Source organism: Myotis daubentonii, chromosome 6, assembly GCF_963259705.1.
Source record: "Myotis daubentonii chromosome 6, mMyoDau2.1, whole genome shotgun sequence".
In the NCBI taxonomy this organism is placed as follows: domain Eukaryota; kingdom Metazoa; phylum Chordata; class Mammalia; order Chiroptera; family Vespertilionidae; genus Myotis; species Myotis daubentonii.
The window spans coordinates 3,433,415-3,460,335 of record NC_081845.1 but is presented as its reverse complement, the minus strand read 5'-3'; the positions used below and the strand labels follow the sequence as shown (position 1 = coordinate 3,460,335).

Below are 26,921 nucleotides of genomic sequence, written 5' to 3'. Positions count from 1 at the left end.
ACTGTACTGTGGTATTGAAGACATTATCATCGGGGAAAGTGGCTGAAGGGCACACGGGATCTCTCGATATTATTTCTTACAACTGCGTGAAAATCTACAATCATCTGTATATATAAAAGGCTAATATGCAAAGTGTCCCCTCAGGAGTTCATCCGGGAGTTCAATCACTCACTATGACATGCACTGACCACCAGGGGGCGGTATGGAACAAAGGAAGGGCCGGCTGGCAGCTGGGGAAGGAAGGCCCTGGCCGGCAGCCGGAAGGCCCTGATTGCTGTCCAGGCTTAGGGACCCTATCCGTGCATGAATTTCGTGCACCGGGCCTCTAGTTTCAAAATACAAAGTTAAAGAAAAGCAAAAAAGAGAACAATATATTAAATTGCCATTTCGCTTTTCAAATATGTGTTTGCATCATCTATCTACACACAGCAGACACTCGCCTGCACCCACACACACACACAAGACCCATGTTTTCCACATACATGCATTTCTGTGGGGACAACTAAGGAATCATCAACCCCGATGCCTCCTGAGGAGGAAATCTGAAGAAACACAGAACGCACCTTGACTCTTCGTAGGGTACCTCTGCGCCTGCTGCATGGTGTGCTATTGGAGTCGCTCATTCAAAAACCAATATGCTAAGAGCGAGGACAAAATAGACAACTTCAAGCCACATCCAAACAAACAGAAACAAATATATATGTAGCATAGCACGCAGTGCGAGCCCGGGGAGCCTGTAAGAGCCCGATTCGCCCAGCCGGCCGCAGAGAGAGGCAGAGAGAGGCAGGGAGAGGAGAGAGAGGCAGGGAGAGGAGAGAGGCAGGGAGAGGGGAGAGGCAGGGAGAGGGGAGAGGTAGGGAGAGAGGAGAGGCAGAGAGAGGGGAGAGGCAGGGAGAGGGGAGAGGCAGGGAGAGGGGAGAGGCAGGGAGAGGGGAGAGGCAGGGAGGGGAGAGGCAGGGAGGGGAGCGAGCGCTTACGGCTGGAGACGCAGTAGGACAGCCGGCAGTTGAGCCTGCGGAAGAGCTGCCTGTCGATGGGCCAGAGCACGAGCGTGCAGAGCTGCAGGGCGTTGACGAGGAGCCCCGAGGCGATGAACACGTAGCAGAAGACGAGGTGGCACAGGAACTGCGACTTCAGCAGCCCCGCGAGGTCCATGGCGGAGGCGCCTCCAGACAGCCGGCCCGCGGGGCGTCCTCCCAGAGGTGAGCGGGCCGGGCTCCGGAGCGTCTAGAGACAAGCCAGCGGAGACGTCAGGGGCGTTGTATGTGCTTTTCTGTTCTAAGGCGCGTTTCTAGGGACTCTTAGGAAGGAGGGGAGAGGAACCGGGGAGAGAACCATAATCGATGCACCCCCTCGGGGGGTGAGCCCGCGGCCCGGCATGTGCCCGGACCAGGAATCGAACCAGGGACTCCTGGCTCCCGGGTCCATGCGTAGCCACTGAGCCACACCCGCTGGCGCTGTGTGCTGTAATCGTCAAGGGGAGACAAAAAGAAAAAAAAGCCTCTTAAAAAACAGACTCTGGCGATGAAATGCCTTGTGCGTTAGCTGACTTGTCCTTGTTTAGCGTCTTAGTGTGGGCACAGCCGCAGCCTTTCAGAACCAGAGCCCCTTGAGCTGCCCCGACACCCTGAGCGGTGGGCGCGGCTGTCACCTGGGAGGGGACGGAGGCCCCGAGAGGCTGAGCCACATGGCGGGTCCACAGCTCCATCACCGAGCAGTGGCCCAGCCCTGGGCTCCCTGCCCTCAGCCCCGCCAGCTCCCTCACCAGTGGGGCGCTCACAGCCGTGTCCACATCTCTGGGGTCCCCCCAGCTGCCGTCTCTGCCTGAATAACACTCTCCCCACACCCTCACCTCCCAGCTCTCACCTCATGCCCAGCTCTCAGCTCCTCCTGGCAAGACCTCCCTGAGTTCACGCCGGCTCTGGGTGAGGTCACGGGGTGACCCTGGGGGCTCCACCTCCCCAGACCCCTGGACTAGGGTGCAGTGCGCACCCTCCACACTTCACCCCCACCCGCTGTCACGCTCCAAGCACACGGTTATCTGGAGGACCAGGGGGTCTCCCCAGCTCTGGGCACACGCTCTCCTCGGAGTCTCAGGTGGGAAGTAAGCTGAGCGCGTGCTCAGCCCCTGGAGAGCTGGCCCTGGGACCAGCCCCGCCGCTGGGCCCCTCAGAAGCCGGCCAGCCTCTCTGGAGGTTTGGCATTTCCTTCCCCACAAAGGCAGGCCGCTTAGCCCTTAGCCCTGGCAGCCAGGTGCGTTCTGGAAGGAAGGCAGAATGACCCCGGCCCAAAACAAACAGGAGGACGTGTCCTCAGCCCTCACCCCTCACCGTCCGGGGACCAGCTCTAACTGAGTCGTCCCCGGTTAAAAGTCGCCCTCCGCTGGCCTGGCGGAGCCCGTATGCCACTAGCTGATGCCACGTTTTATGGAGCAGCCGTCTGTCCGACGCCCTGGACAGTACAAGATGCCGTTTAAGCAGCCCCACTCCGCACGAGTCTTAAATTACACTCGACTTCTTCATTCTGTCCTCTAGCAACCACCCTGCGTCTCGCTCTGATTTCAGGACGAGGAGAACGGAGGCGTCTGTGTTTCTATGGAGGAGTTGGTTCTGATCAGCGTCTAGAGAAAACCCAATTCTAAAGGGCTCTTCTGCCTCATGCGGGGCGACCTCGGAGGAAAACGGACGGACACAGGGACAGCCTGCACCCTTTCCCCGCTGGGAGGAAGGGGGGGGGGGACTGGACGGGGGGCTCCGGAGGCTGGGCCCGGCTCCCGCATCTACAGGATGGAAAGCGCTAGACACCACGTGATCTGAACAGTCACCATGCGGCCGGATCAGACACGGAGTGATTTACACACGTGACCTCATGACCTGCCCGACCCCACGGGGGGAGGATGGTTACCCATTTCATAGACGGGGAAACTGAGGTTCAGACAAGGTCACATGCCAAGGTCAAATGGTGAGTGGACGTCTGGGACCCAAGCTCATCACTCGGCCACTATTATGCTGTTGGTGGCACGGCCGCCGAGGCTGCCAGGCTTCCCGGGAGCTTGGCCTTGGTTTGCCAACTCACGGCCCATTTCTCACTGTTGCCGAACGACTGTCCTGCTGCCAGGCCCCATCATGCCCTCCTTCAGGGTAGACTGCCCCCTCTCCCAACCCCAGGCCAGCTCCCCCACAGTCCTGGGGTCCCGGGGTCTCGGGGTGCAGAGAGCTGCCTCAGTGTGCGCGTCTGCAGTCTCGGGGAGCCCCCCGCTGCTGCGTTCCCACCAGCCACGAGCGCATGAACTATTTCCTAAGACGCTCGGTGGGAAGACATGTTTCAGTTACGTTCAAGCGTGGAAGTTTCCCAAAACTTTTCCCAAGTCCTGACACAAACCCACCAGCACGGAACCGGAACCTGACATGCTGCGAAGACAATCCACCTTCCCGGGGGAAGCGCCCACATGTCCGCTGCCGGGAGCGCATCCAGGGAGCGAGACCTTCACGTGCGGGAGGAGGCAGGGTGGACGGGAATCAAAATCATTGCTATGATCTCCGTCACCATCACTGTCACGCGGGGCAGTGGCCCTCCGCTCCAACACACCTGTGAAGGTTGGAAACCCGTGGAGGTCGCTGTCCCCATAGGTCTATCAGGTGGGGAAAGGGCCTGAGACCCGCTCGGGCATATACTGTAGGAGCTCTGGCCTCAGGCAGGCCCCTGACAGCCCCTCCTCTGTCCCAGGAGCCCCTGACAGCCCCTCCTCTGTCCCAGGAGCCCCTAACAGCTTCCTCCTTGTCCCAGGAGCCCCTGACAGCCCCTCCTCTGTCACAGGAGCCCCTAACAGCGCCTCCTCTGTCCCAGGAGCCCCTGACAGCCCCTCCTCTGTCACAGGAGCCCCTGACAACAGTCCACCCCCTGGAGGTGGTGGGAGAGTTCAGAGTGGTCAGGGTACCACAGGCCCTGCTGGGCAGATGCTGACCTCTGACCCATGGGCGGGCACATGGCACCCACCCCTGGGGTGCATGCCAGGGACTGGAGCTTGGAGGCAGCACTCCGCCGAGCCCACTGAGCGGGCGGTGCCCGAGGGTCCCCTCAGAGCGGCCAATGAGAGGGACACGCAGCGGCCTTTCCTTCTCTCCCGTGTCTGCCCCAGCGACTGGGCTCTTCCCGCGGCTGGTCCCTCTCCATCCTCCTCCCATTGACCCTGGAGTTCTGAGAGCCTGCTGCTGCCAGCCCCGGCTTCCTGGGAGGGTGTGGGGACGTTGGGCAATCGATACGGACAGATTTTAAATCTTTCATTTCTTTGATTTTCATAAAGGGATGCCAATGGGCCCGGGCCATTTCCCTGACTTGATTCATGCCTAATGGACGCGGAGAGAGAGTTATTAGAAAACAAATGCACTTAAATGCTTTCCGGGCATGAATCATTGATGGAGGCCAGGACTGCTGGGGTGAGGCCCAAAATAAGCTGACTTCCAGTACCCTTGTTTCGGGGGGGGCGGGGATCGCAGACACTGCAGCGCTCGGGGAGGAAGGATGCTTCTGGGGTCACGAGGACTGGCTGTTCCTGAAAAGTTTCATAATGACAGCAGTGCTGGGACCAGGCAGGCCCGCACCTGCTTCCCGACTTTAATCCGAGCTCAGGGAGAGGGGCCGGTCTGAGCAGCGAGCCTGGCTTCTGCGGCAGCCGCAGGGACAGCTATTCTGGGACTCAGGCGAGCACGCATTAATTCACCGGTGACTGTATTCATCCATCGCCTGTCCACGAAGCTGCCCGGTCGGCCATTCAGTTAAAAATTCATTGGGCCCGGCCGGTGTGGCTCAGTGGTTGAGCATCGACCTAGGAACCAAGAGGCCACCGGTTCAAACAAATCCCGGTCAGGGCACATGCCCGGGTTGCAGGCTCAATCCCAGTCGGGGGTGAACAGGAGGCAGCCGATCAATGATTCCCTCTCATCATTGATGTTTCTTTCTCTCTCTCCCTCTCCTTTCCTCTCTGAAATCAATAAAAAAATATACTTTTTAAAAAGATCCAAACCGCCGAAACCGATTTGGCTCAGTGGATAGAGTGTCGGCCTGCGGACTGAAGGGTCCTGGGTTCGATTCCAGTCAGGGGCATGTACCTTGGTTGTGGGCACATCCCCAGTGGGAGATGTGCAGGAGGCAGCTGATCGATGTTTCTCTCTCATCAATGTTTCTGACTCTCTATCCCTCTCCCTTCCTCTCTGTAAAAAATCAATAAAATATATATAAAAGAAAAAAGAAGATCCAAATCATTAAAAAAATATCCAAAGCATTTGTTTTCTAATAACTCTCTCTCCGCGTCCATTAGGCATGAATCAAGTCGGGGAAATGGCCAGGGCCCATTGGCATCCCTTTATGAAAATCAAAGAAATGAAAGATTTAAAATCTGGCCGTATCGATTGCCCAACGTCCCCACACCCTCCCAGGAAGCCGGGGCTGGCAGCAGCAGGCTCTCAGAACTCCAGGGTCAATGGGAGGAGGATGGAGAGGGACCAGCCGCGGGAAGAGCCCAGTCGCTGGGGCAGACACGGGAGAGAAGGAAAGGCCGCTGCGTGTCCCCTCTCATTAAAAATAAAAAAGTCATTGGCTCTTACTGATACAGCTTGACTCACCCCATTGCAGTGGACTTCTGAAAGGGACCCCGGGGATGCTCAGAGCCGCTAGCGATGTGGAGAGCACCTTGGCCCCTGAACCACAGCCCTTCCCGGGAAGTATTTCCAGGCCCCAGAACTCCTCCCACTTCTTCTGAGATAAATCGGTGCTCGATAAATATTGATTCGAGCTGAATCTCTAGATCCCCTGATGTATGTCATTTCCACACCAACAACTCTGAGTTGTCAGGAACAGTCTACAGAAGTGACAGAGCGAGCTGACAACATCCTGGGTTTCCTCCCACTACAGTACGCACGGGGCAGAGGAGGTAACCGTTTCTTCTCCCTGCGAAGGCCATGCAGATAAGCCCGCACGACCCCTCTAACCCGCCACACAGCGTGGCCCAGCCCGGAGCCCTCGCCCACCAACACGGAAACTGCAGGAGGCAGTACACCCGACGGACAGGGAAACAACTAAAATGAAAGCAGATTCCCACTTAAACCCCAGCAGCAGAGCTCCGACGTCGGCCGGGGAATAGAGTCAACGTTTTTTTCCCTTTAACACAAAGAATTTCCTATTAAAATACAAATCTGGTAGAAGTAAAGGAAACGATACTCACTAAGCCACGGATATTTTTAAAGGTAATTTCCCCCCATTATAACAACATTTCACGTTCATTATATAAAAGTTGTAAAGTTCCTACCCCGGCTGGTGTGGCTCAGTGGGTGAGCTGACCTGTGAACCAGGAGGTCACGGTTCGATTCCGGCCAGGGCACATGCCTGGGTTGCGGGCTTGATCCCCAGTAGGGGGCATGCAGGAGGCAGCCAATTGATGTTCTAGCTCACTCTCTCTCACCCTTCCTCTCTCTGAAATTAATAAAAACAAATTTTTGGGAGGGAAAAGGTTGTAAGGTTCTAAAATGTAGCAATGTCAGTGCCTGTAACAGCCACTGACATTGGGCTGTCTTCTTGGTCTCTGGTGAGTGCACGGCTTTTTCTTTTTCACCAGCAAAGCCACTGCGGACTTTTTACTTTTAAATATAGGTGAGCTCTTATATGGGATCAATGTCAACGTCCTTTCTTAACCTTCAGTGAGAGCCTCTTCCATGTCCACACCACAATGTAAACGCCCCAGCCGTCACGCTGGTGTGCCACAGTCATTACATCACTGCCGCATCGCAGTATGTTTCAGCTTTTTTTCTTTTTTAATATAAGTAATGCAATGAGTAACTATTTGAGGCATAACACTTTATTTTTCTTTCCGATATTCAGGTTATGCCTTTAGAATAAATTCCCAGATACAGGATTCCTGGGTTCAAGGAACAAACATTTTAAGGCACCTGGTAAATGCTGCCAACTCGCTCTCCAAAGGCCTGTAGCTCTTCACGCCCTCACCAGCAATCTACAGAAATACCCCTCGCAGCGCAAGCAGGCCAGAATTCACATTAACAGTACAAAAACCAGGATAACTTCATATGTCGGAAGTCGTGTCTCGCTGCTTGATTTTGCATTTTTGGGGTAGTGGGTGAAGCTGGATATTTTTTAAACAGTCATTGAACTACTGCTTTCTCCTTATCTTTTATCTCTCTATAAGTATTTATTTATCTATAAAAAGGCCTATCTTTTTATCTGTCCTTCACTATCTCTTGCCTACAGATTTTCATCCCTGTTCATTTAGACCAGTGGTTCTCAACCTTCCTAATGCCGCGACCCTTTAATACAGTTCCTCATGTTGTGGTGACCCCCAACCATAGAATTATTTTCGTTGCTACTTCATAACTGTAACTTTGCTACTGTTATGAATCGTCATGTAAATATCTGATATGCAGGATGTATTTTCATTGTTACGAATTGAACATAATTAAAGCACAGTGATTCATCACAAAAACAATATGTAATTATATATGTGTTTTCCCGTGGTCTTAGGCGACCCCTGTGAAAGGGTCGTTCGGCCTCCAAAGGGGTCGCGACCCACAGGTGGAGAACCGCTGATGTAGAGTGACCACCTTTTGCATCTGGTTCACTTTTATGTTAGCTTCTTGGAGTTTTGGATCCGTAGGCAGAACTGTGGTTTCATTTATAAAGTTTAGGAAGGTCTTCTTTCTACCCTTGCTGCTGCTTCCACGTCTCGCGTCCAGTCTTTCCATACGTAACTATGTGGTCCGCCTGGCATTAATTTTGGCTCTGATGCTTCAGGGGAATCCAAATGGATTTATTTCCAAAAACTCACCCAGCTGTATCTGAGACATTTACTGAAAAACCCTTCCCGACTCCATCAGTTCACACTACAGTTTCGCACGGTCAGTACTAACCAGCGCCCTTTAGCTGCGCATTTTATCAATGAAACACTGGCGTCCGGGCGCAGGGGGCCAGCCCCTTCGTGCCGTGATGGGGGACAAGGCAAGCCGCCGGAGGGCGCTGGGCTCGCCCTCCTCGCCACCCCCCCCCGCCCCCGGCCCGGCTCCTCTGCCGCAGCGAAGGGTTCGCCTGCGTTACCCACCGGCCCTTCCCAGCCTGGCCACGGAGCCCAGCGCCCACGGAGCCCAGCGCCCACGGAGCCCAGCGCCGCGGGACCCAGGCAGCGAGAGGGGCCGCTCTCCCTCTCACGCGTCCCCACACTCCAGGGCCTCGCCAGCTCTGACTCTGCAGAAATCAACCCAGAGGATGGCCCTGCTGGGGGGGAAGCAAGCAGAGGGGGAGAAGTTCCGACTTTCAGGAGGATGGCGCCAAAAGCCAAGAAGGAAGCCCCTGTCCGCCCAGAGCCGAAGCCAAAGCCAAGGCTGGAAGGAAAGAAGGCGGCGTGGGGGGGCTGGCCACAGAGCACAGATCCGCGCGCCACACCCCCCGGCGGCCCCCACATCTCGGAAGAGCGCCCCCAGGAGAAACAGGCCTGACCACCCGCCACCAAATCCCCGGCCCCCAGGTCAGGCGGGAAGGAGGCAGGAGACAGCAGGACACTGAGCTCCTTGTGGTGTCAAGGCCAAGGAGCACCAGGGCAGTGGTCGGCGAACTCATCAGTCCACAGAGCCAAACAGCAACAGCACAACGACTGAAATTTCTTTTGAGAGCCACATTTTTTAAACTGAAACTATGTAGGTAGGTACACTGTTATTAACTTAATTAGGGTCCTCCTAAGGCTTAGGAAGAGCCACACTCAAGGGGCCAAAGAGCCGCAGGCGGCTCGCGAGCCGCAGTTTGCCGACCACGGCACCACGTCAGACAGGCTGTGAAGAAGCTCTGTGACCCTGAGGTGGCCAAGGCCAAGGTCACACCCTGGTCAGGCCTGATGGCGAGAAGGAGGCGTGTGTTCGCCTGTCTCCTGACGATGATGCTGTGGATGTTGCCCACAGAATTGGGACCATGTACCCTGAGGCCAGCTGCCTAATTCTAAATATGAAAATGTTACACTGTAAGAAAGGGGGGTGCATATTATGGACTAGAGAGCGGGGCACGGAAGCCTGGGGTGGCAGGGGGCCTCGGCCGCCTTCCTAGGGTGCATCTGAGGGCCCGGGGCCAGAGCTCCCGCAGGACCCGCAGGACAGGACGCAGACCCAGGAGGCCCGGACACGGGACACCGAGGCCCGAGGGGCAGCAGGCGGGCCCAGTGCCGGCCCCGGGGCCGGAGAATTCCCCTTCCCACCAGGTTTGTTCGGTGGTTGCTGCTGGCGACAGTAAACAGTCCACCCCAGGGTTCCTCAGCATGGAGGACTTCCTTGACACTCCATGGGGTCTGTGTGTCTTGACTCAACCAGACTGTGGTTTTGCCTCTGCTTTTAGGTTAGGACAGGGGTCCTCAACCTTCTTAAACAGGGGGCCAGTTCACCGTCCCTCAGACCGTTGGAGGGCCGGACTATAGTTTTAAAAAAACTATGAACACATTCCTATGCACACAGCCATACCTTATTTTGAAGTAAAAAAACAAAACGGGAACAAATACGGTATTTGTATTTGCATGTGGCCCGCGGGCCGTTGTTTGAGGACCCCTGATTAGGAGCTGCATCCGTGTCGGAGGCGAGCGTATCCTACATGAATTAGAAAGTTAGGAGTCATTACAAGTGAATACATAGGAAATGACGATAAAATATTAAAAGGAAGCCTGGGCAATTCTGCTCCTTCTAAAAATTCTTCTCGGAGTCGACATTCAGGTTGGAAGAGAAAGACGTAGAAGGGCCAGGAGGGCCAGCGATGGGGCCGTCGGTGCAGTGACAGACAGATGCTTGTCACACACAGTCACCAAAGACGTGTCCGGTACGAGCCCACTTTTACAAGACAAAACAGGCAGTGGTTCTCTGTGCGCAGGAAGTATTCTGGATGCTGACTCATGGAGCTTTAATTCTACCAAGTGTTTACCACTTGGGTAATGTATTTAGCTTTTTAAGAAAAAGTTCAAATTTTTACAGTGTTTCCGGTTACTTAAGCATGTGAGCATATAGGACTTGATACTGACAGTCCTCTGCTGTATCAGTGAACCCATTTTACAGGTAAAGAATGGCAGCTCGGGGAAGCTCTATGACTCGAATGGTTTGGCCGCGAATCTGTTTGGTCCGTCCTTCTCTGAGCCTGTTTCCTCGTCTAGCGTTCCCATCAGCCCTGCCTCACAGAACTGCTAAGGGTGAAAACTAGGACAACTGATCTGAAATACTACCAATGATGAAATTAAAGTGACAGATATGTAGGCCAGTTCACTGGCTGTCTTTTCCCCTGGCTTTGCTCTCTACATCCCTGCCCCCTCTTCTGTTCACAGTAAGAAGTAACTAAGTGTCAGGGAATTTGGGGAGCACCCATCCTTACAAAACCTCGAGGTGAGAAGTATAGCTTAGCAGGTGGTTCACTGCTGGGAGACGTACCCCTTTAACCCTTGCTCTAAGCTTTAGCCCCAACAGTAAGTTCATTCTCAAAGGTCAGTAAGTACTGACTCGAATCAGAGAACAAGAAACGGGCGCATTGCCAAAAGCACATGCGTTTTGGATCAGGTAACACCCTTCACAGGACTTCCTGGTTTCTAAGAAAGCAAATCCCGGCAGAGTGGAGACTTCTGGAAACACATGCTTCAAAAAAGCCAGTGCCCAGAGCTGCTCAGAAGCAGGCACACGCCGGCAGCCACGTCTCCCTGTCCTGAAGGAGGGACAGGCCCGCCCCTGCTGCACACGCTAAGCCACAGGCACACGAACAAGGTCAGGACACTCGGGCTCCCGCAGTGTCCGAGATCAAGCCCCAAAGACATGAAAACGGAAGTCCACACTCACCCTTGTACGTGAACGCGGACAGCAGCATTATTCATAGCCGCTGAGAGATGCGGAACAGCCCATGTCCGATAACCTTCCATACCTGGGATATTACTCAGCCTCAAAGAAGCATGAATTCCTGTACATTCTACAACATGGGAAGCCACCCATTGTCTTCTCCAGCAGAGAGGTGTGGACAAGGAACCCGGAAGGCTGGTGACCCTTGAGCCCTGGCAAAGGTCAGAGCTATGCACCAACTGTTTAGTGGAGACAATGGTAGCTGAAGCAACTTCCCTACCAGATAGTCATGTACATCCTTACTGATAAGACAGTCTGCCTGTTACTGGAACTTGCCTAAGGGCTATGGGTGGATCCCAAACTCAATAAGAGGATGGCAAGGCCTGAGCACGAGTGGAGTCCATCCCCTTGGGATGGGCTCTTGCCTGGCCCCCCAATATTTCCAAATTATTTCTTGTCTCGTCTCTTTCATTTGCGTGCGCCCCCTCTTCCAGATCCTGAACCCTGAGCCACGCGGGATGTGGGGGAACATACACAAACCTCAGAAACATGACACCGAGTGAGAGAAGCCAGGCCCCGAGGCCCCCCTGCTGTGTGACCCTGTGGACTGGGATGCCAGGAGAGGCCCACCTAGAGGAAGCAGAGTAGCGGCTCTCCCAGGGAGGGGCAGGGAGGGGCTGGGCGCTGATGGCCTAGAAGGGTGCGTTTCTTTTGGGGTCAGGAAAATATCCTAAAAGTAGAAAGTGGAGGTGCTTGCACAGCTCTGAATAGGAACATATTACAAGTCACTAAACTGTATACTTTCAGTGGGAGAACTTTATGGTGTGTGATTATACCTCATAACATTGTTTAAAAAAACCAAGTTGTGCCGAAACCGGTTTGGCTCAGTGGATAGAGTGTCGGCCTGCAGACTGAAGGGTCCTAGGTTTGATTCTGGTCAAGGGCATGTGCCTGGGTTGCAGGCACATCCCCAGTGGGAGATGTGCAGGAGGCGGCTGATCGATGTTTCTCTCTCATCGATGTTTCTAACTCTCTATCCCTCTCCCTTCCTCTGTAAAAAATCAATAAAATATATTTAAAAAAACACACACACAAAAAAACCAAGTCGTGGGCCGACAGAAGATCAGGTGTGAGCAGGGTCGGCTGGCAGTCCCCGGGGCTGGACCGCACACACTGGCACGGCTCCTGGGAATGGCTGAGGCCCTGCGATGGGGAGGAGACCGAGGGCCATGTCAGCACAGGAGCAGGCCCTCTCCCCTCACCAGCCAGGGGCAGAGTGGGACGGCAGTGTCCGCACGGTGATGTCAGGGCCACCAGGACGCTGTGGGGCCTCCCAGCTGCTGGTCTGATCTCCCTGGGACTGGGGCCTGAGGTAGGAGGGGCCCTGAGAGCAGCCTGTGGACAAAGGCTCTGGGATACTTGGCAGGGAGTCCGAGGAGCCGAGGGAAAGCAGCCCGGCATCCATGCCGCCACCTGGGATGACCAGGCCCTGCGCTAAGGATCAGAGGAAACCTGGGGGGATCAGACGTGTCTCCCCTCACAGAGGCTGCCTTTGGTTCCAGACCACCCTCTTCCGGGACTTCCTAGTTTCCAAGAAAGTGAGTCTAGCCCTGGCCGGTGTGGCTCAGTGGACAGAGCGTCAGCCCGAGGACTGAAGGGCCCCGGGTTCCATTCCGGTCAAGAGCACATGCCTGGGTTGCGGGCTCCATCCCCAGTAGGGGGCGCGCAGGAGGCAGCCGATCAATGATTCTGTCTCATCATTGATGTTTCTCTCTCTCTCCCTCCCCCTTCCTCTTTGAAATCAATAAAAAATATGAAAAAAGAAAAAGGAAGCGAGTCTACTGGTTGAAAGGGTGAGGGCTACGCCCTCCATCTTACCCTGGATCCTCCATTTTTGGGCAGCTGCCTTAGCCATGTGCTCGGCAAGGAGCTTCTTCCTGGAAGCCCAAGCCTCTACTAGCCACACCTAGGATTTCTTTAAACTAACCAATGAAAATCAAGGGAAGTGCGCGCCATAGACATGACCACATCCTGTGTAACAAGACACCGACTTGCGCCTGGCCAATCGGCAGGGCCCACAGTCCTCTCTCCTCCCCTTACTCCAACCCCCCTATAAAACCCCTCTCCCCACATAACTCACTCTCTCTCTGCTGCTTGCCCCTGCTTCGGTGAGTGTGGTCAGGGAGCTGAGCTAGCTCGAATAAAGACTCTTTGCTTTTGCATCGGACTTGGCTGGCTCCCTGGTGGTCTTTTGGGGATCCTGAAATCTGGGCGTAACACTGGTGTTTCATTCCTCTCGGGTCCTGAGCGGGACTGCTGGCTCCTGCTCACTCCCCCTGAGGCACCCACAGAGGGTGCGGGGCCACACTGGCTCCAGCAGGCCCCCCGGGGTGACGTTCAGGTGACATTTCAGGACTCAAAGGCGCAGGAGAAATGACCCGGGAGCTGCAGAAGCAGCCGCCCCTCGACGGCCACGGGAGCAGAGCTCCGAGAACCGGTGGGAGCCAGCGGGCCACAGGCAGCAGACGCGGACGGAGCGAGTTTGTGAATGAAAGCTGGTGGCCGGCCAGAAGCGCCATCTAGTTAATGAAATCAGCGGGGAGGTAAATAATTGAAAGGAAAGCCATGGGTCCACTGGTTTGGCAACATCAGAATGTTCACGTTTCCTGAGTGTAAAACAAACGAGCCAGCAAGACAGGCGTTCAACCCCTTACTAGTGTAGCATAGTAAGACACTAGGGAAATCTCAGGACAAGGAATAGGGAAACCGAGGCAGGTGGTGAAACAGCAGTTTGCAGCCACCTAGTAAACCCATCTTCCCTAAACCAAGGACACTTGGGAGTAAATGGTTTGCTCTTCTCCTCCCCAGCCAGAGGGTGAGTAGCTTAAACACCCGCCTCAGGAGACAGACAGCAGAAGTCCAGCCAGTGCCTGTTGTGCCGCCGCCCAGGACAGATTAAGAGAATAAATCTCATTTTGGAACATCAGCATAAAACTGATGAATATTCTACTAATCCTCCCCTAAGTGCCCAGCCCGGGGCCCTGCACCCCGAGCCCAGCCCCGAGCCCAGCCCCGAGCCCAGCCGGGCAGGGGGGCTCGAGCTCCCGAAGGCACGTCCTCTGGGGCCCGCGAAGCAGGAGCAGAGCTGCTCCAGACCCGACCGCCTTCAAGACAAACGGCAGTCCGGGCGTTCGGGGGAGCAGCAGCGGGAAAGGGGGAGGAGGTCCCCGTCCGGCTAAAATGGAAGCCCGTATGAATAATTGAAACAATCAGGCACATTTAAAGTCTCTCTCTGTTTCCCGACTTGGACTTTAAACCTATTAATTTCTCTAGAAATGGAGGCCAAATGAGGATTTTAGTGACAGCGAGGCTTCCAGTACGTCGTCGGGTCTCCATAACCTCTTCCATTTCCACAGGATGCAGGCGGGGGGGGGGGGGGGGGGGGCGGGGGTTAGAGACAGAATCCCTGCACATTTATAAGCGATGGAAGGTCCTTTCACCCTGAAGGGCCCGGAGAAAATTCGGGAAGGAATGTGTCGCACCACAAGGCGAGAGTCTAGCTCTTTTTTTTAAATAGATTATTTTTATTTTTTTTAAATATATTTTTTTGATTTTTTACAGAGAGGAAGGGAGAGGGATAGAGAGCCAGAAACATCCATGAGAGAGATCGATCAGCTGCCTCCTGCACGCCCCCCAGAGGGGATGTGCCCGCAACCAAGGTACATGCCCTTGATCGGAATCGAACTTGGGACCCCTGAGTCCGCAGGCCAACGCTCTATCCACTGAGCCACACCGGTTCGGTGAGAGTCTAGCTCTTTACAGATCACAGGCCCAGTCTGGGCTCGGAGCAGGTATTCCTGCCCAGTGGCTGCGTGAGAACTTGTCAGGGGCAGAACAGAATATGGGGGGCCAGCCATCAGCTATAAGAAAAGGTAACCACGCTGCTAACCGCATTGTTTTGCTCTGATTAAAGGAAGGACGTTCTAACCTGGCTGGGAGTTGTACACCCTTCCCTCCCCCACCCCTACCCCCAGCCCCGGTGCAGCCCATCCCAGAGCCGCCTACTCTCATGGAAAGATTAACAACCCTGTTGCCCAAACAAAGGAGTCCCGCCCACATTGCCTACAACCTGTAACCATTAAACCCACTCTAACGCCTTTTGCCGACCTTCCCCTGTAGTCTCTGTCCTTCTACCCAACAGGAGCAGCCGCTGATGGGGGTGCAGAGCAGATGTCTGTGGCTGACCGGCTGCTCCCCCACGCTGCCAGCAGGACTGGAATAAACAAACGCTCAGAGGTGACTCAACCCTGTCTCTGCTGAATTGGCTCAAGGAGTGACAGGCGGCTCAGACCCATCGGTTGTCTGGTTTCCAGATAAGCCAATCTGTGCCTCAGTTTCAGGTCAGATAAGAAGATAATTCACGTCCCACTGGGCTGGAGTCCCCACGAAATGAGATAAGACCAATGAGATAAGCCAGCTGAGCTCTCAGCACGGGCAGTGCTGAGGGAAAGGCACCTCAGCACCATTAGCATTGAAGGCATAAACGATTTCACTCCAAAGCGAATGCCAGCAAGGAGAGCATGACAGAGAAGTACCCCAGGCGGCCAGCGGCCTCGTGACCAGTGACCTGATGCTGCGCTCCAGCTCCTAGTTCAGTTCTCAGGTCCCCCGCCCAGGTCGGCTCGCTCCTCCCCAAACTCTTAAAATGTTCCATTGGGGTCTGTCTCATCCCCAGCAGCACGGCCTGGCTCGTCTCTGTGCCCGGGGCGTGGCCCACCGCAGGCTGGTGTGGGATTGGGAAGGACATGCGGTGAGGGTTCTGGAACTGCAGGGAGGTTGGAAGCACAGGCCTGCCCGGCTCACGCCCACATGCTGGCCCTGGAGGGGAGAAGCCAGCAGACAAGAGTTGGCCACCCGGCCACCTGGGCCTTGAGCTGGGAGGGGCCTTACCTTAGCTGGGGCCTAAGCTGGTCCCAGGGCCAGCAGGGAAGCGACGTCTCCTCCCAGTGAGAAGCACTGGAGACAGAGGGAGGGTGAGTGCTGAGGCCAGGGAGTCCCTCCTGGGAGCTGGGTGTGGAGCCCGGGAAGCTGGGACTCCATTCGCCAGCCAGCAGAGGTGGGCCTTGGGGGTGTGGGCTCTCACCTCTTTCTGTAGATGCTAATGCCTTCCACGGAGGGAGGGGCGGTCCTCCTGGGAGAGGAGGAGGGGCAGGCGGGCCTTGGAGTTCTGGATGGCCAGTGGGTGCGGTGCCACCACCCGCCCCGCCCAGCGGGCTCCAGGCGACCTGGGTTACAAGGTGACTCCCCAGGCAGGTTTGGCCCCAAGTCCCAGCGCTTCTGCTGGCGTCGCTGCCCTTTGCTTGTTCCATGACTTCCAGCTCCTGTCTCTACGAGTGTAAATGCATGACTTGCCCCTTGGGTTGGGCGGGTCTCTAACCCTGGCGAGGGCACGCCCATCCTGGGATGGGTCTGCTGGGATGGGGAGGGGGGGGGGACCTGCCGGATTGCAGGGCAGCAGGAGTCCCTAAGGCAGAGGTTGGGGGTTGGAGGGAGAGCCCTCCAGGGGGCATTTGGCAATGTCTGCGGCATCGGGGCCTGGGGGGACGCTCCTGGCGTCTGGCAGAGAGAGGCAAGGATGCTGCTAAATATCCCACAATGCACAGGGCAGCGCCGGCCACGAATGATTATTTGGCCCCAAATGTCAACAGGGTCAAGACTGAGAATTTGCCCGACAAGAACATCACCCGGGAGGATCTGGCTGGAGGCCCCGGAGGCAGATCTGACCGTGACCTCTCTCCTTTCAGGGCCGGGGCAGGCCAGGCGCGGCCACAGTGCGAGGAGGGAGGAGGAGGGTTTCGGTGATGCAGTGACTGCATGTGGGCCAGGGCAGCGGCCAGGTGGGTTGGGGCACGGGGTCTGGGCACACTCTAACATTTCACCAGCCTGGTAACCTCTGGCTGCAGGGAGGTGCCGGCTCGAGGGAGCTGGTGAGGGTGGGAAAGACCACACACAGCCCGGTCCATCCTCACTCCCGTTCGCCTCCCAGGGTTGGCCTAAGGTGAGCACTGGCCGTCTGCTCAGACAACCTCTGCCTTTAACCTGGAAGTAGATGCTGACGACCAACAACAGGAAAGAAAGCCCCTGAGCCTCCACCACAGCCCTGGGGACCCTGAGAGCGGCCCCCAAGGGCAACCTCTCAGCCAAGTTCAACCCTCGTCAAGGCCGGTGGGAGGCCAGTTCACATGTAATTGACGGGCTGTCTCGCCCCAGGCCTTTCCCTGCCCCCCACGTCCCCAGGGGCTAAGCCACAGGGAAACAGCCCCGAGCCAGAGCAGCTGCGGCTCCCGAGCTCTGCTCTGTCTCCCCAGTCCCGGGCACTGCTCTCTCGGCCAGTGTTCCTGTGCGTTTAAAGGCTGGGGAGAGGCGGCGTTTAAGGGGCGATCTACATGGCAGTAGCTGCTGTCAGTCCAGAGACATGTACTGCACGTCTGCTGTGTGCAGGCCTGTGTGGGCCTGTGCGGGCCCTGCGGATGGACGGATGAAAGGACGTCTGGGTTCAGATGTCAGCCCTGGTCCTCATGGCGACAGGGAGGGGGGTGGGGAGGACCCTTCTCTAACCTTTACTCCCTTTATCTGTAGATGTAACGTGATCATCGCCTGTCCCCGCTCCGTTTGTTAGGACGGAGTGAATGAATCGATGCACAGCCTGGCACCCAGGAGGCCCTCGGCGAGCGGGGCCTGTGCTGGTCCTCATGGCCCTCGGGGCGGCTGGTCACCTGACTCTGTGGCTCCCAGCAGGTGACCTGTCATCGCTCAGACCCCGGAATAACTCCTGCAGGAATTCCAGCGTCCGGTTTCAAACTACCACGAAGTTCAAAAAGCGCCTCTTCTTTCTCGGACCCTACACAGAAGTGACCGTGAAGTCGCCGCGAGGCAGGACTCCAGCTCAGAGGGGAGATCTGGTCACCCCGAGTCTCGGGGCAGCTTCCTGCCTCAGGGAGAAGCCATCTCCTCTGAGAGCCACATGACGAAGGAGGAGGAGGAGGGGAACCTGCCAACTTCTCCCGGATCCGGCAGCCGGGCCAGCAGAGGCGGGCGGCGCTCCAGATGGACTTGGCCACGCTGCCCATGGAACTTCCACACGGAAGGCAGACGCGATGTGAGCAAACAATCGCACCCAGAGGCGCCCAGACCTCAGGAAACACAAACAGGAAGTAGGGCAGCAAGGTCGCGACCTTCGGGATTCGGGGTCATTCACTGAGAGTGTGGAAAGCTCCTTGGTTTGTGGGAATGAGGCATCGACGGGAGGTGTGATGGGAACTCCGGCTCTAGGCTCTAAGCGGCAGGAAGATGTCCAGGGAGCCCATGGGCCGGATGCAGGGGGAGCTGCCCTTTGAGAGGCTGCACCTGGAGGTCAGCGGGAGGGGGGTCCACAGGGGACTCGCCCGAAGAGACCCCCTCGTGTGGCCTGCACAAGCCTCTGCACGCTCTTGCCCTCTGTCCCCAGCGTCGGAAACCCCGCTTCTTCCCTTCGTTCATCCGCAAATGTTTACTGACGCCGGCCAGAAACTCAGCCAACGGGGAAGATTTAAGAAAATTACAAGACGCACAAGTCAACTGCTAACCACTCTCTCCCTCTCTGCCCAGCACAATCCAGGTGCCGAATTGCTCCATAATAAAACAAGCGCCCAGTGCCATCAGCCATAAGCACCTCTGTCAAAAATAGCACCCCTGACCTAAGGGGCTGTGTCTGCCTGCTAGGGCCCGGGGCTCTTTTAGGGAAGAAATGGTTTCTCTCCCACTTGTTTCTATATCCATAACATATAGTGCCCGACACATGACACGCAACATATTTTGAGTGAAAAAATGAATGGTGGACAGATGATGAGTGTATGTATGGCTGCATGTATTTTTGAATGAATGAATGAATGAATGAATGAGTGTGACTGAAAGGTAGGGCTGAGGGTCAGCGGAAGTAGAGCAAACCAGATGGGAGTAACAGAATGAAGGCCAAATGAAAACACGGAGGAAATCTTCATGGAGCAAGAGTACGTCTTAAAAATAGAGGAAGGAGGGTTGGATGGATTGTTCCATGACAACGTTCACCAGAAATGGTTCTTATTTTAAAACATTTCCTCTTATTCAGTCATTAAACAAAGATCCGCCAGTCACGGTTTCCCCCTTAAAATCTTTCAGTTGGTTGAAAACAGTTGCTATTTATTTGTTATTGATTGATTTAAGAGAGAGAGGAAGGGAGAGAGAGAGAGAGAGAGAGAGAGAGAGAGAGAGAGAGAGATTTGTTGTTCTACTCATTGATGCGCTCATTGGTTGATTCTTGTTTGTGCCCTGATGGGGGATTGAACCCGCAACCTTGGGGGATCAGGACGACGCTCTGACTGAGCGACCTGGCCAGGCCCAAACAGTAGCTATTTGCACTGTATCTGGTTGTACTCACAATGTGGCCACAGCACCGGGCAAGTCACAAATGCACCGTCAATCTTGTTAAGCCTCCTCTTTCCCCATCTGCACCTGAAGCCAAGTTTCAGATCCCACGGGTTCCCACGGGTTCCCACGGGTTCCATGCTGGGCAGATGAGGGAATCGGAGTGCCAGGCTCCCGGTAGTGGCAATGACTCTGAGGGAGGCTTGATCACATTTCTCTAAACATTTCGGTGTCAGAAACCATTCAGAACTGTGAACACACATCTTCCTTACCCATCAGACCTTCTTTTCAGAGCACAGCGGATCCCACAAAACACAACAGGTTTGCCGCACGCTCATCGGAGCCCCCACAATCCCCCGCGACGGCGACGGTCCATGTGATTAGAATGAGCTGTGGGCACGTGTGAGGTTTTCCCGGATTCCTTCCTCGTTTCGAGTCTGACTTGAGCACAGCCTTCACTTCGTCAGCTACCGCTCGATCTGGGTCAGGAAGGGCTGTGCCTCCTGCTCACACGTCTTTCTCCTACCAACCCGGCTTGTTCGGCTTCAAACAACCGTCTGTCCCTGAATCTGTATCTCCTAGTCCTTCCCACCATCGGACAGCGTTCCCGCCCTATTCCCACAGGAAAGACCGCCTTCCCCTTGAACTGGACCGAGGTCCATCTCTTAGCACCCAGCCCTGCTCCTGGGGCCCCTCCGTCTTCTTCCCCGGGAGCGTCCGCCTCCTCCCCTTCAGACCTTCAGCACCTCCTCGTCCCACTCCTCTCCCTCTTGGTGCTGCCAGGGGTCAGGAAGCCCCAATTCCGGACGCCATTAATGCCGGGGTTCTTGTCCCAGCATCTAGAAGGGTTCAGGAATCTGGAGCAGGGGCCGTGTGTAACTTAAAGAGTCCAGAGACGAAATATAATTTCAAAAGGCATTGGGGGTCAGAGGAGGCTAGCTAAAAGGAACTAAGTTCTCCTCCTCTCAGGACCCCATGCTTTTTATTAACACAACTTGTCCTGAGGCGAGGTGGAGATACACACTTCAAAGTGTCAGGTTTCCTATACAGAGTCCATTGTCAGAATGAGGGAATTAGCCTAGGCTGTTCCGGTGTTTGGCCAGTAGGAGGCAATAACATGTAGATTAAGATGCCATGAGCTGCCTGGCAGCAAACAATCATCCCTTTCAGGTTTGGGAAAATGCCCTCAGCCATTCCCAACAGGTGACAACATATATGACTCAGCCCTTGTGGAGTCCTCAAGTTCCATCAACCTTTCGATGAAACTCTTGCAATTATGACCTGCTGGAACTGGCTTCCGGCATCTCCCCAGTCCCTAGCCTCCTCCTCCTCCTCCTTCCTCTCCTCCTCCTCCTCCTTCCCCTCCTCCTCCTCCTTCCCCTCCTCCTCTTCCTCCTCCTCCAACTCCTCCTTCCCCTCCTCCTCTTCCTCCTCCTCCAACTCCTCCTTCCCCTCCTCCTCCTCCTCCTCCTCCTTCCCCTCCTCCTCCTCCTCCTTCTTCCCCTCCTCCTCCTCCTCATTCCCCTGCTCCTCCTCCTCCTTCCCCTCCTCCTCCTCCTCCTCCTTCCCCTCCTCCTCCTCCTCCTCCTTCCCCTCCTCCTCCTCCAACTCCTCCTCTTCCTCCTCCTTCCCCTCCTCCTCCTCCTCCTCCGTCCTCTCCTCCACTCCGTGCGCATGTACGGGTGTCCTCAGGCCTGGCTGGTGGATTTAAATGTGAGAGCACAGACCCAGCTTCCATTTGCTTCACAAAGGTCACCGCACCCGGTCCAGCCCGCAGACAGTGGGACCCGCGGCTAGGGCGCCCGGCCCCACTGCAGCAGCGGTGTCCGCGGCGGCCCCTCCAGCGGCCCCTCCGGGCGAGCCTGGCTGTGCCTCTGCAGCCCCTGCCTGCCCCAGGTCAAGGCCGCGGGCAGTTAGCCTCCGCGCGGCGGCTCCCGGACGATGTCATTTCTATGCCTGGCTGTGGGTCCAGAGGGTCCCGGGCTCTCCCCGAGGGCTCCGTCCCTCGGCTCCTGTTAGCTCGGTTCCGGGGTCTGGACACCCAAGCGCGCCCCCCTCCGGGCTCCCACCCCAACCCTGCCCACCTGTGAGCGCCGCGGGTGCGTGCGTCTCCGGAGGGCCAGCGACGGGCACACGGCTGTGGGCATCCAGGACCCGCCGGCCCTGGCACGCGCCCTCAGAGGGCGAGGCGGGTCCTCTGCACGGTGTGTGCTTTCTCCCTCTAACTCGTTCTCTGCCCCCCCCACCCCCAGTCCCGCTCAGCCCCGCCAGGCTGGTCAGCCCCATCCAGGTAACTCCCGGCCGCGGGCGCGCTGCCCAGTTTAAAATCCCGACTGACGACAGGGTTAGACAGGCTCTGGGCACGCAGGCCCTCCTGGAGCCCCGCCTGCCCCGTGAGGGTCGCTGTGGGGCCCTCGTGGTGCTTGCCTCCAGGAGCAGGGGGCCCTGTGCGGCACCGGCCTGCTCTGATCTTCCCACCACAGCTGCTTGTCAGCGGAGGGCGAGCTGAGAGCCGCTCTGGGCCGTGGAAACGCCTGGTAACGGGCAGCGCTCTCTTCACGGAGGTTCCTGGATGCGCGACTAAAACGCCAGCTCCTCTCCCCACCCGCAATAGGCCCGGCGGCCTGTCCTCCCGACGCTCACGCAATTTCATTCTCATCACAGCGCTGCTTGTTACTCGGCGAGACTCACCCTCATGTTTCATATTTTCCTGCAAACCAATTCTTTATCTCCCCATTGAGGGTATTAACAAGGGTCAGTAGTTTTAACGGGATTCCCGATTTGCCCCTGTTGTCCCTACGCACACACACACACACACACCTACACCACCTGACACACACACCTACACACACTTATACACACGCCTATACACATCTACACACACACCTACACACACAGCTATACACATACCCACTCACCTATACACACACACACCTGTACCACCCCAGACACACACACACCTACACACATAGACACACACACCTACACACATACACACACATCTACACACACCCATACACATGCCCACACACACACCTATACACATACTCACCTGTACACACACACACACACCTACACCACCCGACACTCACACACACCTACACACACACCTATACACATACCCGCTCACCTATACACACACACACACACACACTCACACACTCTGAAACGCACCGCCCGCACCTGGGCCCTCGCCTCACCACACTTTCTTTCCAGGAGGAGCTGGACCAGCACCGCAGGGGGGGACCCTCTCCTAGCGCTGAAGGTGAAGGCGCAGGCCTGCACCCTCACTTGGGAGTGGGAGGCGGGGGTGGGGGTGGGGGACCCGCCCAAGGCGCACGCTGACCTCCCTTGTTCCCCTCAGGTGGTTGAACTTGGACTTGGTGCTAATAGGTTCAGCCTGGAGCAAAGAGCTCCTCTGGATACTGAGGCTCTGGGACGCTCAGCAGAGGGTAGCATGTCCAGGGCTGATCCCACCGCCTCCTAAAAGTTCCTCCAGGCCCACCCCCCACCCCATGAGGAAGCGCGTGTCCCCGCCCAGGGCTGATCACAGCACGGCCCGGTCCTGGTCCTGCGACCCGCTCCCTTCTTCCTACAGGGACCCGGGAGGGGAGCCTCGCCCAGCCCAGAGCGGCCCTTCCATTCCTCGACAGGACACAGAGACGCACAGCCTCAATCAGGTAAATAAAGGGGCGGCTCGCACCGTCTCCTTGACAACTCCCCTCCCCCGCCCGCAGTGACAGGGAAAAACCAAAGCCCAGCGAGGAGGGGCGGCGGCGCCAGCCGCGCGGCACCGGGAAACGCGCATCAATCACGGCAGGGCGCTCGGGTAGTATTTTTGTGGTTGCCATAGAAACGCCAGGGAGGGCAGAACGTGTTGCGGGACACAAAAGAGGCCCCTCTGTACCGGGAGCCCTCTCCCCGCTCCATCTCCCGCAGGACGCATGCTGGCGGCCGCGGGGGTCGGCGGGGCGGGCGGGGCGCGGAGCCGGGCAGCGGCGAGCATCCTCCCCGGGCCAGGCGGGCGCGCCCCGCGGGGCACAAAGGGCCGGTCCGGGCGCCGCGCAGCCCCTCCGCCTTCCGCGCTGCCCTCCACGTTCCCGCGGCCGCCTCACTTCCTCTCCTCCCTCCACGCCCCCGTCCCACCTACCCCTCCACGGGTGTCAGGAAACCAGCCAGGAGGGGCGGGTGGACCCCCGCGCAGGGGAGCAGCGCCCGGACGCACGTACCTGCCCCCTGCAGCTCCTGCAGCCCCTGCAGCCCGGCACGTGGACTCGGCGGCCGACGGGAGGCAGCGGCGCGCGCGGGGACGGCCACCACTTTCTGGGCTGCAACCAGCCGGCGCTGGGCAGAAAGGCGAGGCTCCACCCCCGGGGTGGGCCCTTCGGGGGAAAGTGGTCCTCGCTGACGTCTCTCCCCACCCATGTCACTTCCTTTTAAAGCTACAATCGCGCCGCTTCGGAGGGAGGAGGCGCCGGGAAGCGTGAGTCACCGGCCGCTTCCAATGAGGGCGCGGGGCCCCTCGGCCGGAGAAGCTGCCAGAACCCGAGACAAAGCGCGCGGGGTGGCCTTCCTTTTCCCGCCCGTCTCCCGATCCTGTGGCACCCCGGCCCCGAAGGGCGCCCCCGAGCTCAGCCCCGACGGACGCCAGCCGGGAAGCGGCCCCACACCGCCCAGGTTCACGCAGCCTGGACGGGACCGGTGTGCGTGGAACGCCCGCGCTGGCCATGCCCTCCCCTCGGCGCCGGGCTGCACGGAGGCTGCGCTCCACTCCGAAGAGCCAGCCAGACACCGTCCGCCAAACTCCGCGGAAAACTGAGCTGTGGGTGGAAGAACCGGGGCGAGCGGCTTGGAGACGCGGCTCTCCCTGCAGAGCGCACGCGTGCCTCCCAGGCAGGGCGTTCCAGAGGGCCCCGCGGGCCTTGACAGTGAAACAGTGTCTCCACGGCTCTGAAACTTCGGAAATGCCAGGCCGCTAACGCTCCTTAAAAGTAATTTCCATCTCCAGATAGTCCAGGTGTGTGCCCGTCAAATGTTCGCCATGGCAACCAGGGTCCCAAATGATGCCTGAGTGCGAGCATGCGTCTCTGTGTTCACCTTTTCTGTAGATGCTTAGTCTCCGGGGGGAATTAAGTGCCCCAAGCAGCTAGGACACCTTGCAGAGCTGTTAGAGCTGCAAAAGCGCAGCACCCCGAATACCACCCAAACACCAAAAAGCCAGTGCAAGGGTGTCTCAGAGTCCCTCTCAGAAGAGTTAGACTGATCGCTGTGCATTTGAATTTTGAATGGAAACTTTCTTCAGAACCCGCAAGTCACTTACATTTGTGCTATATTTATTACAACTACCGTCCATGATTTCAGGGGAAACAATCTGATACTAAAATTGCTGACAACTGCAAGTCTTATTCCCATCTCAATGCTGTGTCTTTATTCCATTCTGGTTGTAATTATTGTTGCATTGTCATTGCCACAGTAGCGCTTCGCCTGTGCAGATGATGTGGCTCACAGTCTCCGCTATCTGGGAAATGCAGCCGAGAGATCTGGGAGGAAAGAATGACTGCTTCTAAAAATTTAAAGTGCAAGTGCCCCGTTCACGGGTTAACGTCTGCGGGCTTTGCTCGGCGTGCCATTTAGCATCCAACTGCATTTTAGATGCCCGTCCTCAGCGGTTCCTTCGTAAGCAAGGAGCTGTGGACAGTTCTCACCATTCAGGTCAACGAACACTGGTACTGGAGAATCCGTACTAGCGGCTGAAGACGGGAAGGGAAAACCTTGCCCGAGACGCTCAAAGGCTCAGGAGAAATGGACACGGACAACAGGGAAATGAGAGCATGAGTGTGTGTATGTGTGTGTGTGTGGGTGGTTAACCAATAAATAAATTATAAAAAAAAAAGGCTCAGGAGACCCACCTGCAGGCTGGAGGTCTGCTGTAGGGAGGGAACCCTGACGTCTGTACGAAGCTGGGAGGTGGTCTGAGGAGTGGGAGGAGGAAGTGAGGGCGCTGTCCACATGGCTCCTGAGCTCACAGCAAACTGCAGGGAGATGGCAAGAAATGAATGCTCATAACTGAAGAGATTTAAGAGGAGATAAGAGGCCAGGCCGGTAACATGAAAGGAGACACAAAAAGCCAATTAAACAACCACAACAAACACGTGACCTCACACACCAACACCAGCAGAAAGGTGGAGAGGGCGCGTCTCTGCTTTTCCACTGGCCAAGCAGCCAGAAAGCTGCGCCTTCCCTGTGCAGGGGGTGCCCTGCAGTGCCGTCTCCTTGCTGGCTGGTCCCAGGGAGCGGGGACACGGTAGGACTCGGGGCTGCTTCAAGGAGACGACGGGAACGTGTAAATAATAAAGCTGATTTGATATTTAGGCTCTAATCTTGCATTAACTAGTTGTATATTTCAACCAGCTCTAGCTGAGCCTTTAAAAGGTGTCATACGTTTGTTTCCATGACCAGCGGGCCCTTAGAGATAGGGCAGCGGTTCTCAACCTGTGGGTCGCGACCCCTTTGGGAGTCCAACGACCCTTTCACAGGGGTCACCTAAGACCATTGGAAAACACATATAGAATTACATATTGTTTTTGGGTTTAATCACTATGCTTTAATTATGTTCAATTTATAACCATGAAAATACATCCTGCATATCAGATATTTACATTACGATTTATAACAGTAGCAACATTACAGTTATGAAGTAGCAATGAAAATAATTTTATGCCTGGGGGTCACCACAACATGAGGAACTGTATCAAAGGTCGCGGCCTTAGGAAGGTGAGAACCACGGAGATAGGGTGTTAGCACTGCAGTCATTCCGCTTGCTCAGCTGCTTTCCCATGAGCAGGGAGGCAAGTGCAGAGGAAGTAGGCGAGGGTTCGCTCCCCAACATTAATGTGGATACAAAACCCTCTCTTTCTTTTTTAGTATTTTTTTTTATTGATTTTAGAGAGAAAGGAAGGGAAAGGGAAGAGAGAGAGGAACATCGATGGGAGAGAGGAACACCAATCAGCTGCCTCCTGCGCCCACCCCGACCTGGGACCCAGCCCACAACCCAGGCACGTGCCCGACAGGGAACCGGCCACCTCTCGGTGCAGGGACAATGCTCAACCACGGAGGCACACGGGCCAGCTTTCCGTGCATCTTACTTTTGTTTTCAGCCCGGTTAGAAAATAGTTCTCAGTATCACTTAGCTCCTCTCTCTTCTGCATCTCCTCAGGGTCACGTTGCCTGGCAGTGGCGGCCCTGGAGAGTCATTCCCGGCTTCCTCCCACGCCCAGGCCATGGGCCACTGGAGGTCATGGGGCACCGGACAACCCCACCCCAATAGGAAGGACAACTGTCACATCCATCAGTGCCTGACGGGTGGGAGGCAACGTGCCATCCCGGCCCCGCCGCCCGGTCTGGGCAGGTGAGGGGACCCAGAAGCATGACCCAGCCCCCGGGGCCCCCACACTGAGTGGCAGCCCATCGGACGCCGTCCAGTCCCTGCACACACACTTCTTGTTAGCAGTCGCCGGCACATGCTCTGTGTTGTTTGGCCACCAGGCCGGCTCAGAGCCCGGGGCACGTGAGGAGTCACCTGACAGCGAGGCCAGGCGCTGGGGAAGCTGGAGGAGCCCCTGCTCCCGCCCAAAC

General features: G+C 56.6%; 2 protein-coding genes across 3 annotated transcripts in view; both read right to left on the bottom strand.

Annotated features, from left to right (window-relative positions):
* AGPAT4 (1-acylglycerol-3-phosphate O-acyltransferase 4) overlaps positions 1-1,208 on the bottom strand; it is a 33,660-nt gene extending 32,452 nt beyond the window's left edge. Inside the window, exon 1 of the mRNA XM_059699886.1 lies at positions 978-1,208. Coding sequence (XP_059555869.1) covers positions 978-1,155 — 178 coding nt within the window. The 5' untranslated portion in view covers positions 1,156-1,208. The remainder of the gene's footprint in view (positions 1-977) is intronic.
* Positions 1-26,921, bottom strand: part of PLG (plasminogen) — a 410,665-nt gene that overhangs the window by 193,486 nt on the left and 190,258 nt on the right. The window lies entirely within an intron of this gene.